At 45.9% G+C, this 16,079-nt stretch overlaps 1 protein-coding gene across 1 annotated transcript in view; it reads right to left on the bottom strand.

The window, feature by feature from the left end:
* Positions 1 to 16,079, bottom strand: part of BCR (BCR activator of RhoGEF and GTPase) — a 100,453-nt gene that overhangs the window by 51,468 nt on the left and 32,906 nt on the right. The window contains exon 2 of the mRNA XM_059863497.1: positions 1,601 to 1,785. Within this exon, the coding sequence (XP_059719480.1) occupies positions 1,601 to 1,785 (185 nt within the window). The remainder of the gene's footprint in view (positions 1 to 1,600; positions 1,786 to 16,079) is intronic.

Below are 16,079 nucleotides of genomic sequence, written 5' to 3' on the forward strand. Positions count from 1 at the left end.
TGGCACTTTTAATTCTTTTTATTCCATTTTCACAGGGTGTGGAAATAGATCTTCCACATACTTGATCAAAATCCTTAACCAACCTGAAAATAACTTTTCTTTTCCTTGTGAAAGGCAATGACAACTCACTGCAGAGACGTATGAATGTGCTTCGTTCCACAGCCTCCTTTCCAAAGTATCTGCAATTTAGAGACCCTCTCAATTGCAATTAGTCACCAATTCTCTCCACTAAAATGCACAAAGGGCTCAAAATATACACAACTATTGTATTTGCAGGGAAGCCCCAATGAAGGCAGGAATGATGCATCTGACTCCATGTTCTCAGAAGGCTCATTTAGTACTTTATGATACTATATTATATTAAAGAATTCTATGCCATACTAAAGAATACAGAAAGGACACTTACTGAATGCTAAAAAGATAATAATGAAAACTGGTGACTCTCTCCAGAGCCCTGACACAGCTTGGCTCTGATTGGCCAAAGAGTGAAAACAACTCCCAGCAGAATGCAAGGGAACAATCACCTGTGGGTAAACAATCTCCAAACACATTCCAGACAAGCACAACACAGGAGAAGCAAATGAGATAAGAATTGTTTTCCTTTTCTCCGAGGCCTCTCAGCTTCCCAGGAGAAAAATCCTGGGCGAAGGGATTTTTTCAGAGAATGTGAATGTGACACACATCATCGAGCCCTGAAGTTAGCCTAGCATCAGCTAAAATGTGCAATGTACAACACCAGGCAGTGCTGTGTCGTGTTGGGTGATGTCCTGTGTTGTTTGTGAGGGTCCCAGGACGAAGTGAGAGGTGAGAATCTGACTCCAAGTTCTCAGAAGGCTGATTTATTATTTTATGATATTGTATTAAAGAATGCTATACTAAAACTATACTAAAGAAAGAGAGAGGATACATCAGAAGGCTTAACAAGAATGAATAATAAAAACCCGTGACTGACTCAGTCTGACACAGCTGGCTGTGATCGGCCATTGAGTTAAAACAATTCACATGGAACCAATCAAACATTCACCTGTTGGTAAACAATGTCCAAGCCACATTCCAAAGCAGCAAACACAGAGGCAGCAATCAGATAATTATTGTTTTCATTCCTCTCTGAGGCTTCTCAGCTTCCCAGGAGAAAATCCTGGGCAAAGAGGATTTTTCAGAAAATATCATGGTGACTGTAGGGGGATAGAATATAAGAAAATAAAGATAGTGTAGAAAGCAATCTTAGCCCTAAGGAGTTGCAGCTGGGCCAACTGTCAGAGGTTAGGAACAGGCCTGACTTTACCAGGCCACAGCTGTAAGCAATGAGAAGAAGAGTGCTGTAAAAGAGTGGGGTGGCTGGTTGGGAAGGGAACTGCAGTCAGTTGGTTACTTTGTGAAGAAGAAAGAGTCAGTGCTCTGAGGAGCTGCCCACGAGAAACATCAGGAAGGTGTGAAACTTTTGCACTAAGGAGAGAACAGTATGGAACCCTGCAATAAGGTGACAACAGGTGACAATGTCCCACAGCACTGGCAGTCCCTGTCTGTCCCCACTAAGCCCACCCACCCCTGGCACCGGCGCAGGGCTTTGCTGGGAGCAGGGAGGCAGGGAAGGACTCACAGATTTGGTGGATTCCAGGGAGCCCGAGGACAGCGTGTCGCGGCTGCCGCGGCTCTTGGAGCTGAGGTGGGGCGAGGAGGAGGGCGAGTCGTCGATGTAGGGCATCATGTCATGGTGCCGCCGCTGCTCCTCGGCGCGCTCAGCGTCGAAGGCGTAGCCCGGAGGGGTCCCCCCGAACGGGGCATCTGCAAAACACAACACGGGCTCTGCTCAGCCTGCAGGCCAGGGCACGGCCCCACAGCTCCTGGGGTCACCCACTGGGACAGCAAACACGCATCAAGGAGAGGAGTAAGTGTCATCAAATTCATGTTGTCACCAAAAGCTCATTTCACTTATTCTAAGTCCTAAAAGACAAAGCCCTTCCTTGCATTAGTTGTTATTTAATTACAGCTCTTTCTCACACATCTTCCTTCAAAAGCATTAATATCAAAATAAATGTTTTTGCCAGCTCCATAGAAGTTGCCAGTCTGGGTTTAGGAACCTACTGGGTAACAGACTCTGGGTTTTCTGCCAATCGAGAGCAGATGATGCCCGTGACAGTTTAGGTAAGATAGGTAATACATAACTCAGGGGAGAACTGTATCTAACTCTCTCCATACCTCTCAGCAACAAGAAAGTAGGAAAGAAAGGTTCGACATGTCAAGTGAACCAACCTACTGACAAAAATAAAACCCTAAAAGGTCCTCTTCTGGGACTACCCCTCCTCCTATTTTGAGCTTAACCCCTTAAACAAATGACCACACTGTTCCCTTCTATACATCCCATCTCCCCTCCCCCAAAAAGCCCTAAAACAACACATCCTAAACACAAGCAGAAAAGGATGGTGGGAGGAGGAGTCAAGCTAACCATTACTGCCTGAGACAGCAATGAACTTCTGCAGGAAAAATGAGTACCAAAACTGCTTATGGCATCTTTAGTTGCTGTGAACAGACACTGCTCCTGCAAAAATCTGTAACAAGGACACACACTGAGCAGCTCCTTCTGCCGTAAGCTCAAAGGCTTTTCATCTCTCTGCACAAAGAAATATTCACAGAGGAGCCAAACTTGGTGTCTACACAGTGACACTGCACCACGACCTCCATGGGCCTGTGAAGCACTTTCACCTGCCAATGGCCAGCAGTGTCCTGTGTGTGACAGTGACAGCCATGCACAGGCCACTGCCCACAAAATGGCAGAGCTGTTCCTCCCCTTCTTCATAAAATGCCACCCTTCTCCCCAAACTGAAAAATAACCCCAAGGAGATAAGCTAGATCTGCCTTTACAGAAGCCAGTGAGAAGACAAAGCCATCAAAAAAGGAAAAACAGATACACTTGAACACAAGGAGAAGCGATTTCTTGTTTTCACAAATAACCAGGTTCTGCTAAAATAATAAGCAGCTGCTGCCAAGCATACTAATAATCCTGTTATACATCACTAAGGCAGGGTGGAGGAGTAACATTTTAAAGCCCACTTTCCTCCCTCACAGTAAACTCAGTAAAAGCATGACTCATTTCAGTAAAAGATGTGAACTTTATGTGGAACAGAATAAAACTTGATCTATGTGGCTTTTTCAGGAGGGAGAGCTGGCCTGGGAATTTACACAAACAATATACTGAAACCCCAACAATAAACTCACTGTAGATGTGAGCCTCTGTCTCAGCTTGTACCAAATGCCACCCAGCTAAGTAACAGCCTGGCACAAGGCCTTGAGGCTGCTGAAGGACTGTGGCAATGTTATTTTAACAAACTCAGGGAGTTTTATGTCACCCACCTGCTCGAGTTATTACCTTGTGCTCAAGCTCTCAGAGTTCCTCAAGAGACTTGTTAGACTGTGCACAATCACAGCAACAAGAGGGAAGGTGGTATCTGTTCTCTGGAAGGAACGTTGGTCTAGATGTTAGAGGTGTGCAGAGTCCACAACCATTCAGAAAACACCACATAAGCTGATTTGCTAAACAGCACCTCGAATGGGAGTTGCTGAAAACAGGAACTTTGTAAGCCAAGAAACCTGTGATACACCAGTGACAACTGAACACAGGTGTTATCCAAGGAGGAACACCAGTACTGGGCACTTCTGCTGGCCTCAAGCCCACTCAAGGAAGAGTTCCTTTTTCCTGCAGAAGTTTCTTCAAACTATTCTTATCCAAACCCATTTCCCTGCACTCCTGCAGTAACAAGACCAAGTCACTGTGTGGAAATTAAGGCAGGATTATTTTTTTTCACTCCCAGTGCTCACTCTCAAAATGAATAGTTTGCTCCACTTTTGTTAGTGGGGGAGTTAATGCAGACTAAAATATATTAGCAGAAGGGCTTACAGTGAATAACAGTATTTCCACCTTCCTCACTTTCTCCAGATAAAAACCAGCTTCACACTTCTACCTCCTGTAACGTGTTCTGTCTCCTGCTGCACAGGAAAACCTTTACCTGAAACTGGAGGAAATGCCAGGTGAAGGATCAGCTCAGAGGGATATTTATTCCTAGTTTTGCAACAAGATTCAATCTACCTTTGAATCACTTTGTCTCCCTAGCCATAAAAAAGAAAATAAGTCATCGTGCAAATCTATCAGTGTCACAGACTGCCATGAGATCTGTTCATAAAGCCCCACACAGAATTTAAAACTTTATTTCTGTATCCTCCAGGGATTCTTCACACATTAAAAAGCTTAGAAGTAGTTATAATCCTTCTGCTTTCTATTATTGCTGAATGCAGCAATCTACCTACGGAGGTTTTAATTATCTCAAAGGCAGAAAGACCTTCTTGCTTTTATTTGCCATTTTTTCCCAGAAAAGCCAAGTACTGCCATAGCCAGATACACTACACAAGCCTGAGCACCAGGAACAGAGGTAGCCTTGTGTCTCTGAGATGAAAGAGCCACTGTTGCCAGGGAAACTGGGTTATTCACATCTCCTCAGCCCAGCACAAAGCTCTCAGCCTGCTCAGCCTCCACCTGCGAGCAAAGGACCAGAGCAAAGAGATCAGAGCCAGGAGCTCACCTGCTCTGACACTTCAGCTGCCCTAGTGCCAAGTGGAGACAGCACATGGGCTCAAGCAAGAGCACTTGGTTTCTTAGCCAGTGTCCCTGTCAAGGTGAGCATTAAGAGGGTTCCTATTCTCATTTTAGGGCCAGGCTCAGAGTTACTATCAATGACTTTGCCATCAAGGCCAGAGGAAGATGAACCGCAGCAACAACAGATAACTGCTGACAAGAAAAAGGGCAGGCAAACAAGGCTGATGGGCTCCAACACGGTGTGCTGAGAGAGCACCTGAGAGAGACTGAGGACACAGCTCCACGTGTGCTCTGCTTCTCACCTCACCGCCAGGCACAGCCCTTTCTCCTCCTCTCTGGGTAACCTGAAAAAGATCTCATCCCACAGAGAGGAGCAGCAGCTGTGACTTACAGAAATGAGCCCTCTCAGCACACAACAGGAGCTGTTTGTACCCCTGGCACTCTGACATTCTCTCACAGCACCACTCTCCTGCACCAGCACAACGGGCTGTGAACCACCTGGGGCTACAAAGACTCATCATCAATTCACCCATTCTGCAAAAACCCACTCAAGCATTTACTTCCACCTTTGCTTCTGACAGCAACAGCCTGGCCTTGTTTTGCTTCAGCTTATATGAGCCTGTTCTAGCATTTCCCTCCTCAGTTACTGCTTCCATCCTCTCATCTTGTTTTTCATCTCTGTCCCATTTTCATTTTCTTTTGTTTTACTCAAATATAATATTCCTTTCCTCTGTGACCTTTTGCCTCCCCCTCTTCTAAACCGCTTCAAATTTCACCTGGCTGGGGGCTAAGGAAGAATCTAACAAATTTACAGTTACAAATCCACTGGCACTCAGGGAGAGCATGGCAACACTGCTCCCTTGCCCTGTTGCCTACACCCTTCCTGCTGGGTGCCACATTCATTCTTTGGAAATATGAAATCATAGACCTAATGTGAAAGCAGGAAGGGTAAAAGAAATTAACTTCTAAGTAAAAAGAAAGATTATCTGCACCTAATCCACAGGCACACAATGGTTCAAACGCACGTGTCATACTTTCACAGCAGCACAACATCCATAGCTGCTTGAGAGGCTTAACAGCAGCATGCAGAGAAGATTCCAAGTGAGCTGTGCCCCAGCTAATCCTGCTAAAAGAGCAGTGAAGCCACAGCAGCTCAGACCTGCCTGCCTAAGTAAATACCTAGAATCCTGGAGGGGGAAGGGAGCTGTACATCCTGCCAAAGCCCCACATCACTGTGGCTTCTTTGTGAATGGTACCACGGCTGGCACAAGTTTGTAATGTCTACACTCCAAAAACATCCCCACAGCTGCAGAGCAGAACAGAGCTAAGGCAGTTTGCACCCCTGTGTTTCTGTGCCAGGGAATGTGTGAGGCCATGGTTGACAATGCATTGTCTTGGCAGCAACAGGGTTTTAGGTTTCCCCCACCAAGCCATAAACCACTTCACTGCCCCTTCCCCTCCTATCCCCTTAGCTCTGCAACCCCACAGATGCCCGTGGTCCAGATAAAGAACTCAGCCAGCTCAAAGAAAAATATCTTTGACGCTTCCCTTCTAAGCTGGATCAGCTCTGTGATCTAGTTCATGGCTCAGAAATCCAAACTGGAAGGATACACACACAGTAGATATGGGCTGGGTACACTTAATAGCTTCTGCTGCTACTGAAGAACATATTAGCAAAACACTGCTTCATTTTCCTTCAGGCTGCAGCTCAGTCAGTTCCTGGGATTTACACGTGGCTGCTTCAGGGATAAGTTACTGGAATGCAACACCCCTTCTATTTTTGTTTTTCCTTTGAAACCTTTAAGTTACTAATGTGCCTTCCAACCTTAGCTCCAGCTTTTGCATATCACTGTTTACTTGGTGATAAACAATACAGAAACAAGTTACTTTATTTCTTAGTGCTGGCCAGGCTACTTGGAGAAGGATCAGGGACTCAGGCCCAGTGCTGAGCACACGTCGAAGTACATCAGTGCGGATGGCTGTGAATGCAGTTGCCTGGGGAATACAGCACCATTCTCTAAAAGATATAATAACTAAGCTATGGAAAGCTAAACATGTTGCATATTTCTTTGACATATCCTGAATCATCATCTCCAAACCCAGGAAACAGCACACTCAGTATGTACAATTTCACACAAAACTGAGATGCACAAATTATAATTATGGTGTTTACCTATACCAGGAGCCTGTCCCCCAGGACACAAAGATCAAATTCAAAAGAAAAAGAACAGATATGTTTGCCATGTCAAACCCCTACAACTTTATTTTTCTTGTATGGAAGAAGAAAAGGCTCTGCTAGGATGCTAAACAGCTTCAAAACAAACTATTTTCTTCATCCTTTCTATCTCTTCTCGACGTAAAGACAGCACACCCACACGTAAGGGTGTTCAGTGAACCCTGGAGCCCCCCCTCATGTACAAAACCATTCATTTAGCAACAAAAAGTCCCACTAATTTGTAAACTCATTCTTCAGTACAAGGTAAAATCAAAGACAAAAGCATCCCAAGTAAGCTCCAAGCCTGCCTATGGCCTCAGACCAAGCTTCTCCTTTAGACACGAAGTGAAGCCAGCTATCAGTGCTGACAGACTCTTACCAGGCACCCCATCACCAAAAATGTCCAGGGGATGATCCCTCACACTGCTGAACAAGCTGACTGGGAGCAAGGGCTGCAGTGAAACACGGCGCACCCAGGAAACAGCCATCAGCTCCAAGCCAGAGCTTAACAAGAAGCAGTTTCACACAGGCTGCACTGTCCCTTCTGCAGGAGACATGAAAGCCTCTCCAGGGAACAGAACAAAAGGGAAACAGCACCCCAGGAAGGGAGGTTTCCAAATACATTGCTGGACACTAGAATGGCAACTGCAGCTTATGCAGCATGTAAAAAAGGAGTTTGTGAATCCAAAATTTCAGCAGATTTTCCCACAATCACCAACATCCATTTCAGGTTTGCATCCTCTGCTCTCTCATTCCAGTAAGTCATCTCTCAACCACGTGGAGAGGCTGCAGGAACAAGACCTGTCACTTGGGAATTTTACACAATGCTTCGATGTCTGCTAAGGAAGGGTGAGACTCACATGTGAGTCAAGTGTGCATGTACAGATTGAGACTGCATCTTATTTCTGAGATGCAAGGAGGAGAAAGCAAAGTACCTTGCATATGGAAGCAGCAAGACAGCTGGTGGTTCTCTCCACCCTCCCTCCCTCCCCCAGGGGGATCCCAGGCCATGGATGCTAACCAGCCTCCAAGAAACTTCTGTCTCCACCACAGATGAGCTTTATCCCCATAGCAGACAGCGCCTTTAAGTCTTTAGGAGATGAATTAACTGCAGTCCACTTTTAATCTTTTAGGTGTGTCAAACCCAGATCATTAAACATCTAAAAAAGAAGATCAGAGTTCTTTAATCTGCCCATATATTCCATGAAGAGTTCATGCAGAGACTAGAGGACAGGTCTGATCTGTTTGCAGCAGTCTGTTAGTAAAACATGTAGCATTTGCTCTCATTGGTGTATTTGTGGGGACAGATTAAACATCCATGCAGATCTAATGCCCATGCAGAGAGGTTCCATCATCCACCCATTAGGTGAAAGCTGGGACTACTGAGGCCATTCTCCACCTCAGGGAAACCTAAGGCATCCTCCCACAGGACAGAAGCAGCTGCTCACTACGGCTACTGAGAGTCATTAGAAAAATCCAGGAAGCTAACCTGATTATCCAGCAGACTCCAGACACGACTGCTCTGTAGCATGCAAACTCCAAGGATCTCCCTTCTGCCAGCACAACTTCCCTGCAGCTCATCTTCCCTCCTGACAAGTGCAGTCAGCAGCCCCAGAGTGCTGCACGCTGAGGAATCCCCCACACCTCACTCCCAGCCAGGCCTGCACAAAGGGCACAGCACAGCAGGGCAGGAGCAGCAGAGCTGTGAATTCCCATCTCTCCCAGACATCTGACACTTAGAGCAGTTCCAATCCAGCTGAAATGCTGGGAGGGAAGCACAACCAGTGCACATCACAAACCAGCCAGGGGAGTCCAACCGATAACCACAGCTGGGACTGGGAGGAGAACAGGTTACACGTTTGGATGTGGCCTTTCAAATACAGGGTGTCTCCACAGGCATTTGTAAATTCTAGGATACACTACAAGCAGTGGGGTGTGACTAACACTAGGAGACAAAGTTACACCCATTGCCACTGCAGAAGGCAAGACTTGAGCACATCTCTGCCAGCTGACAGTGCCTGCTTGTCCCGTGTAAGTCCCAGTGGCTGCTGCACGTCCTTCTAGGCACTTACAAGGTTTCATGTCCCCACTTAGAGCCCTAAACATCAAACACACACACACACACAAACAAGGGATGTTCCCAGCATGACTGGCTGCAAGTATCTTGCCAACAGGTCAAGACAGAGAGATTTGGTCGAGGCTGAAATACACAGGTACCACCCACTCAAGGAAGAGAGCCTGAACTCCCACAGTGCAGGCCAGGGCCCAAAGCAGCCAAACTCCTGTTACCTTTTTTCTTTTTTCACTGTTCCTCCTGTTTACCACTGAGTGATTATGCCACAACATCACACCCCATAACACAGATGAAACCTCAGGTTTCTGCCTTAGAGAGAGCAGAAAATGAATCTCTTTCCTTACAGCATCCATGCCTTTAGATTCCTCTCCCATGTTTTCTCAGGCAAGCTGGAAAGGTTTCTGTGTTCAGTTCATATTGGCAGTCAAGCCACTGGATGTCCTTGGCAAAGGAAACCCCAAAGCACACTGGAACACCTTTGCAGTTTTCTTTTCCACTCCTTGCTCAGGATTGTGCACCATGAGCTGTCCTCATTTACTGCAAGTCTAACAGGCAGAAAGCAAATTTTAGGCCTGGTTGTTCACATGTAGAGACTTTTCAGCACAGAGATACACGGACAGGCAGCTACTTTCAGAAGGATGTGTGGCTTTGTGCCAAAGGCACCAGGAGCTTTGGCATTGACTAGATCAGAGGTGCAAACTGACTGAAAGAGAGAAAAAGTCTCCATGAAAAATAAGGTAAAAAACACCAAGAGCAAAACCAAACAAGTAAACAACCATGAACCATGCACTGCTGTAAGGAGAGAACCTGGAAGTCAAAAGCATTTCCCAACAAAAGCAGGGCCTTCATTATGAGGGCTAAAGTTTTAGGATTCAAGCAGTTCCCCCTGTGTAGGTTCCTGCCCATGTCCACCCACTGTCCCCTAAATCACATTTGCAGGACCATGGCAGACCACAGCAGGAGCTGGCTAAGCTAAAAATAACTGGAAAGAGTGTTATTTGATAAGCCAGAGCAGTTCCATTCTGATCCTCTCCACACAATGCAGCAGCCTAAGAACACAGAGGTGGGGTGCAGCAAACGTGACTGCTCAGGTCAGCACGACTGCTGTGCTCAAACTACAGCCTTCATTTCAGCTCTAAAAAAAACCATCAGTGACAAAGCCCAAGGGGAAACTGCATGTACTGACTGCACTGGGAGGGCTGTTGCTCTCACACCCAGGTGGCTCTGTCATCTGCCAGGTGAATGGAAGAAAATCCCAACCATGACCAGCATAAGATTTACTATTTTGCTCTTCACAGTTGTCTCAGAGTTTTGCAATCACTTCAAACATTTGGCAACAGGAATCTCCAGAGAAGTAGATTACAAAATTACCTGAAACAAAATGGAGCAATTCTCACCCCATGATCTCTTTAAAGCCCTCCCCACTTCTATATCCACCTTTTCCTGTATTTAACTAGAGCAGACCAACAGTCCTGGCATGTGGACAGGAAAGGGCCTGTTCAAACAAGAGTTTAACTGAACTGACAGTTCTGTGAGAAGGGAAGTGAGGGTCAGCCCTAGGCAGTGGGGGGCATTAAAGTCTATTTGAAAGAAACAGTAAAATGTCTGATAAGAACACTGTTGTGTTTCTAGATCTTCAACCTCTTTCAGGGTGAGTTGCTTTGGCTTTGTCTTTTTGCAATATTGTTTTGTTTTCTCACTAATGCATCTGGGACACTAAGAAGCCAATAAAGGTAGCTCCCTCTTCCTGTTTACACTGTAAATCTACCCATTGACATCTTACTTGTAACACTATGAAAAATAAGCTATTGATTTACTATCTTGGCCTAGAAAAAGCAGCCCAAGCTAAATGCCTCGCTAGGCAGATGGTTCTGCCTACACCACTGACAACCCCTTCTGAACACAGCTGCTGCCCAAGCTCAGTGCCTTCCTGTCATCTGGCTGGAGAAGAAAAAACACTTTTGTGTCATTCATAATCATGGCAAGGTAGTTATAGGAACTTCTTGTATTAAAGATACTGAAGGTGGAACATAGCTTCCTACCAGCATTAATAAACAAAATCTTCTCCCCATCTCTTTCCCCTTGAAACCACTGGGTTAAGAAGAAGGTCAAGGTCTGCTCCAGGTTAGGAAGTTCTCAGCTGACACAACACACCACCTTTTTCACAAACTGTGCTTCTGTGTGGAACCTGCTTTTAGAAGTAGAAGTCCTCCTCCAATTATTATGAAGGAAAAATTTAGAAAAACACAATTCAAGAACAAGCAGCACAGTGGTGCCAGAGCTCCCTGAGAAGCTGAAAAGCAGATGAGAGGAAAGACCTCTCAGTCTGAGCTCGTGGTGCACTTCATCAGACACCAACAATGCTGGTTTACACTCCAGCATCATTGCCTGATTCATTGCTGCTCAGATTTTATTAAAACATGGGCTAAGAGGGAGCTTATTTTGGTAACACAGATGTGTTACACCACCACTTCATTAAGCCCTGCCATTCCACAGCATGAATGAGCCAAGAAGGGATTTTGAAGACACGCCAAGGGGAAGCACTAAAATGCCAATGAATTCCAGCCAAAGGAAAACAGGACCACATCAGTCCCATCTAAGGCAAAACAACCTGTGAGATGATGGTGTCCCCCAAGAGCTTTGTTCTGTACCCAGACTTGTACACACCAAGCAGAGCTCCTGCTCAGACAGCAGCTCCCAAAGCAGACTGAGTGCTCCATGCCCAGCAAGTCCCAAAGCAGCCTCACTCAGCAACTCTGCACCAAGGCCAAGAACTGAGCTCCTGCAGCTCCCCAGCACTTCGAGGGGAGCCGTGGATATGCAGGGATACACAGAGCCAGGCAGGATCAGAGCCTGGCTGCCTGAACAGCTGTGACAGCCACACACACACACATTCTTCAAGGGCACCCAGAAGCTACAATTCAGCTCAGCTGGTGCAGGAGAGGGCAAAGCAGGAGAAGGACTTACCTGTGTAACCAGCTCTGTCCACTGCAGGCCCCAGAGCAGCCTCTGCACTATTGCTGTGCTGCAGGTGATGAGCCAAGGATTGCCCACAGGGAGGGCTCACCCCCAGGCAAGTCACAAAACAGAGTTCCAGAGGAGTGTGTCTCCACACCCCACAGCCCTGCACAAGAGCTCTTTCCCTTGAGGTGAAAAAAGCTGGTAAAGGAAACACTCTGTGTCCAGAGTTAAAAACCACAAAACACACACCAAGTGTCTGTACACAAACACACACACACATTTACATGTACACCCCACAGGAGGAGAATGATCAGCTGTCCCAGCTATCTGGGAGCAGGATTTGGTCTGCCAAAACACAGGCTGAACCCAAGCAATCCACAGCAGACTCCTACTGAGCAGTCTGCACAGCAGGGTAAGATTTTAAAAGATTAAGCAGTACAGCATGGACAGTCACACACAGAGCACACGGCCAATGATGATGCTTGCTGCTGTTAACACTTTCATTTCCAAATTCCACTGCTTCATAAAAACAGGTGAGGAGTCCAAGCAGCTATTCCAGAGCATAACAGAAGCCAGGGGGAGAGAATTTTCATGGGAGCTAGTTTAAAGAAAACTTTAAAACCAATCCACAGCAAAAGAAATACTTTCTCCATATGGCTTTGGAATTACTTTCTCCTTTTACTTCCAGTGACACACCCCTCCCAAAAGAGCCAGACAACTATCCTTCAAGCTGAAGCACTGAAATTCCAGAAGGAGTGATAATCACAGTGGTCTGACACTGGCACTTAAGACCTGCTTCTGATTTCAAGCCTGAAAAAAAAAAAAAATCAATTATTTACCAGAATTACGACCTACTTAGTAGATAATAGCCTGGGATCTCCTCCCTCCCCCCTTTACAAGCAACATTTTACTAGAGAACAAAGCATTAAAAAGGCAAGTATGTGGGAGTAGCAAGAGCAGGTCTCAAGCCCCAGCGCACCCCCATCCCTGCCCGGGCAGCTCCCAGAGGGCAGCTGGTGATGGGAAGCAGCTTCCCTTGAGCCAGAGACCCCTGAGCCCTTTGCCTGGCTGAGAGCTGCAGGGAGGTGGCCTGCTGGCACTGGCAGCACAGCAGTGCCCGTGCAAACCCTGGCTGTGACACGTTCTGCATGAACTGACACTGCAATCAGTGTTCTGAGAGGAGAACAGTTCTACAAACATAGAGAGAATCTCTATGGAGGGCAACCCATATCCAAAATCTTCAAGACACTGAGCTTCCAAAAGCCCTTTATGTCAGGGAAGAGATAAAAGAACTTGGTGCCAAAATGCATTACAAGTACACATATGGCCTTGGCACCTCAACCAGACACCTTAGAATGAACACAGACCTAAATGACTCTTTGGCCTCACTCAATTCAAGTTAACAGAGGTGGGGATATAGAAATTGACAGCAGCTTCTATTGCCATGGAAGGTACTTCAAACCCACCCACCCCCAAGGAACTGATTTAGAAATTATGTCAACCTGAACTCCTTCTATGGTCCAGAGGCACGGCAGGAAGCAAACAAAAATCTTAGATGGGATAAACTGCTTACTGGAAGGGGATCAATCACTGGTCAACAGAAGAAATCCTCACAGTTATGCTCTCCTGTCACAGGGAGGGGATCCAGGCCATGGCTTCTGGCTTGACAGGACCATTTTGAAAGGGAAAAAGATTAGCCAGGCCCAGCTACTAGGTCTGAGTAAATTGTGTGTACAGCTAATGCTTGTGCCAGCAGGGGAGCACACGCCCAGAAGGATGGCTGCACTCCTCCATGCAGCACAGCTGCCTCAAATCTTCATTCCTTTTAAAGGAAATGTATTTATTTATTTTCATCTCTTGCCTTTCATCTCGGGTTTGCAGACAGTCAAATATTTTGAGTGAAAACTTCAGCAAAAAGCCTAACCATCTTTAAATGGAACACACGTACAACCAGAAGCAAGTAAAACACAACAGGGGAAAAGAAAGGAACACTTGTACATCAGCACTATATTTAGATACTGCTTTCCTGGGACTGTTACAGAAACTTGGAAGACGTGTTGTGTTGATGCTTGGTCCAGCCCTAAAAAGCTTCAAGCAATTTGCCACAGCCCTGAAATAGAAGTTCTGACGTTTCAGACTGCAAGCTGCACAGAGCAGATACTGTTCAACAGCACAGTCACTGTGTTCCACAAAACCTCTGCACACCACTAGGTTTCCTGCATTAATGCTTCCTTTAATTTTCAGCAGCAATTTTAAACAACAACTGCACTGTCTGACAGACTCACACACTTTGATAGGATTGAAATACTGAAGAATTAATAGGATTAGACAAGATTCCTGTCAATATTACTACAGCAGAAAAAGAAACACTGCTTCTCAGTTGCTATATGGGACTAGCCAGCCAATTATTTCAAGCACAGCATCCACTCACATCAAGTGGAAAGTTTGATCCTGCCCCAAGAACAGGGTTTGACAGACAGTCCCCAGAAAAATAAACCTTAACCTGGGGATTTGTTTTACTTCCTCAGAGTGGGGGCATGCCCCAGTACAGATTTTATATAGCTGATAAAATGCACTTATCCAGCACAGCAGGCACGTATTTAATTACAAAAGCTGTATGTGGCAATGGAAACCCTGTTCAGGACATCACTACCATAAAACAACAATCTCCACCTTCAAGGGGCTCCTTTTTCTGCCCCAAATATTAACTTCTCCTTCTAAACCCAAAAACATTAAAAATAAAAAAGAAAGACTCTTGGGAATGTAAGTCAAAATGGGCAATTTCTGGGACCACACTGGAACCTCACAAGCCCAAGTAACTAATGAAAATAAGACTTAGACTGAAGCCATTTGAGCAAATTTTAGTCTAGATCCTTGGCCAAGAATCTTTCAATCAAATAAGTGTAGACTATAAAACCAGCAGGTGTTAAAGATGCCACAGAGAATGACATCAAGTGGTAATGGAAGAAACACAGTTCACACAAAAGAGATGACAAATATCCTCAGGCACTTTCTTCCTGTTAATAATCACAACCGTTTAAGTTGTTAGTTTCACATCAGCAACCCAGGGCTTGGAGACCACAAGTGGCTACACACAGCAGGAGCTGCAGGAAGTGAAACAAGCCTCTATGTCTCTTCTATCCTAAAATAAAAATGGGCTGGACCTCAGCACTTTATAAAGGCAAAGCTGTCTTCTAACAGCAGCCTGGTAGAGATGAAAGACAATGGAATAACTTCATTTCTGTTTAAGGGCTTGCTTTTAACAGATGGGAATGAGGAGAAGAGAAGCAAAACAAGCATAACTCACCCATTTGCATATTACTCCTGAATGCAACAGCTCAGAAAAAAATGTACAGTTTCATAATCACCTGCACTGCTGATCCACGTGTATTAATGAATCTAAACACAAAGTTTCCAGGAAGCTGAAGGCCAAACTCAGTGAGCAAGGTGAGAACTTCCCAGGTAAAGCCAGCTGACCCTTGTGCCCAGCCATTGCATCTCAAAGGTTAAAGCACTCAGGGCCTAGCTGCATGCCAAGCAGATGGGTCTCCTGCCTTTGGTTACCACATCCCTCTCCAGCAGGAGCACAAGGAGCCCCCTCTGTACCTCTAGTACAAGGCACTTCTCCTGTGATCAGCACCTGATGCTGACAAACGGGAGGGGAACAAGAAGAGCAAAACCAAAAAGCACAGCTGAGCCTTATCAAAGCCTGGACATCCCATAACCTGCAAGTCAGCCAGAGGATTTGGGTCCTCAGTCTCTGTCCCTGTTCTCTACTAGTCATGGCAGGACCTTCAACTGCCAGGTCCCTCTTCCCAAGCCTGGAGCTTTAGTCTGGGACTAAACCTGAAGTTACCTTGAAGTCATGCACACACTGCTCTGCCTCAGAGAGGTCCAGAAGGTCAAGGGAGCAAAGGCAGTGAGAGCCTCAGGACCTGCAGTGCTCACACAAGGGACTATTTTAATCCAGTACCACAAAGTATCCCTGCTGCTTTTGAGTCTTGGTAGGAGGATTTGAGCCTAACAAGTGATCCCTCCTTTCAGGGCTGCCTCCCTCTCCTCCCAGGGAAGGATGAGCACTGCCTGATAGATCCCTAGCAAAGAGCAGCCACTATTCCTTTTCTGTAACTGCTTCTTGGAAACCAACATCCCCATGGGACCTGGAAAAAAGCCAAGGGTGAAATGTAAAATTTAGTAACAGTGGGATCTGCAGCACAACACTCTCACAGCACACAGACTCT

This window comes from Haemorhous mexicanus, chromosome 19 (genome assembly GCF_027477595.1).
Source record: "Haemorhous mexicanus isolate bHaeMex1 chromosome 19, bHaeMex1.pri, whole genome shotgun sequence".
Classification (NCBI taxonomy): domain Eukaryota; kingdom Metazoa; phylum Chordata; class Aves; order Passeriformes; family Fringillidae; genus Haemorhous; species Haemorhous mexicanus.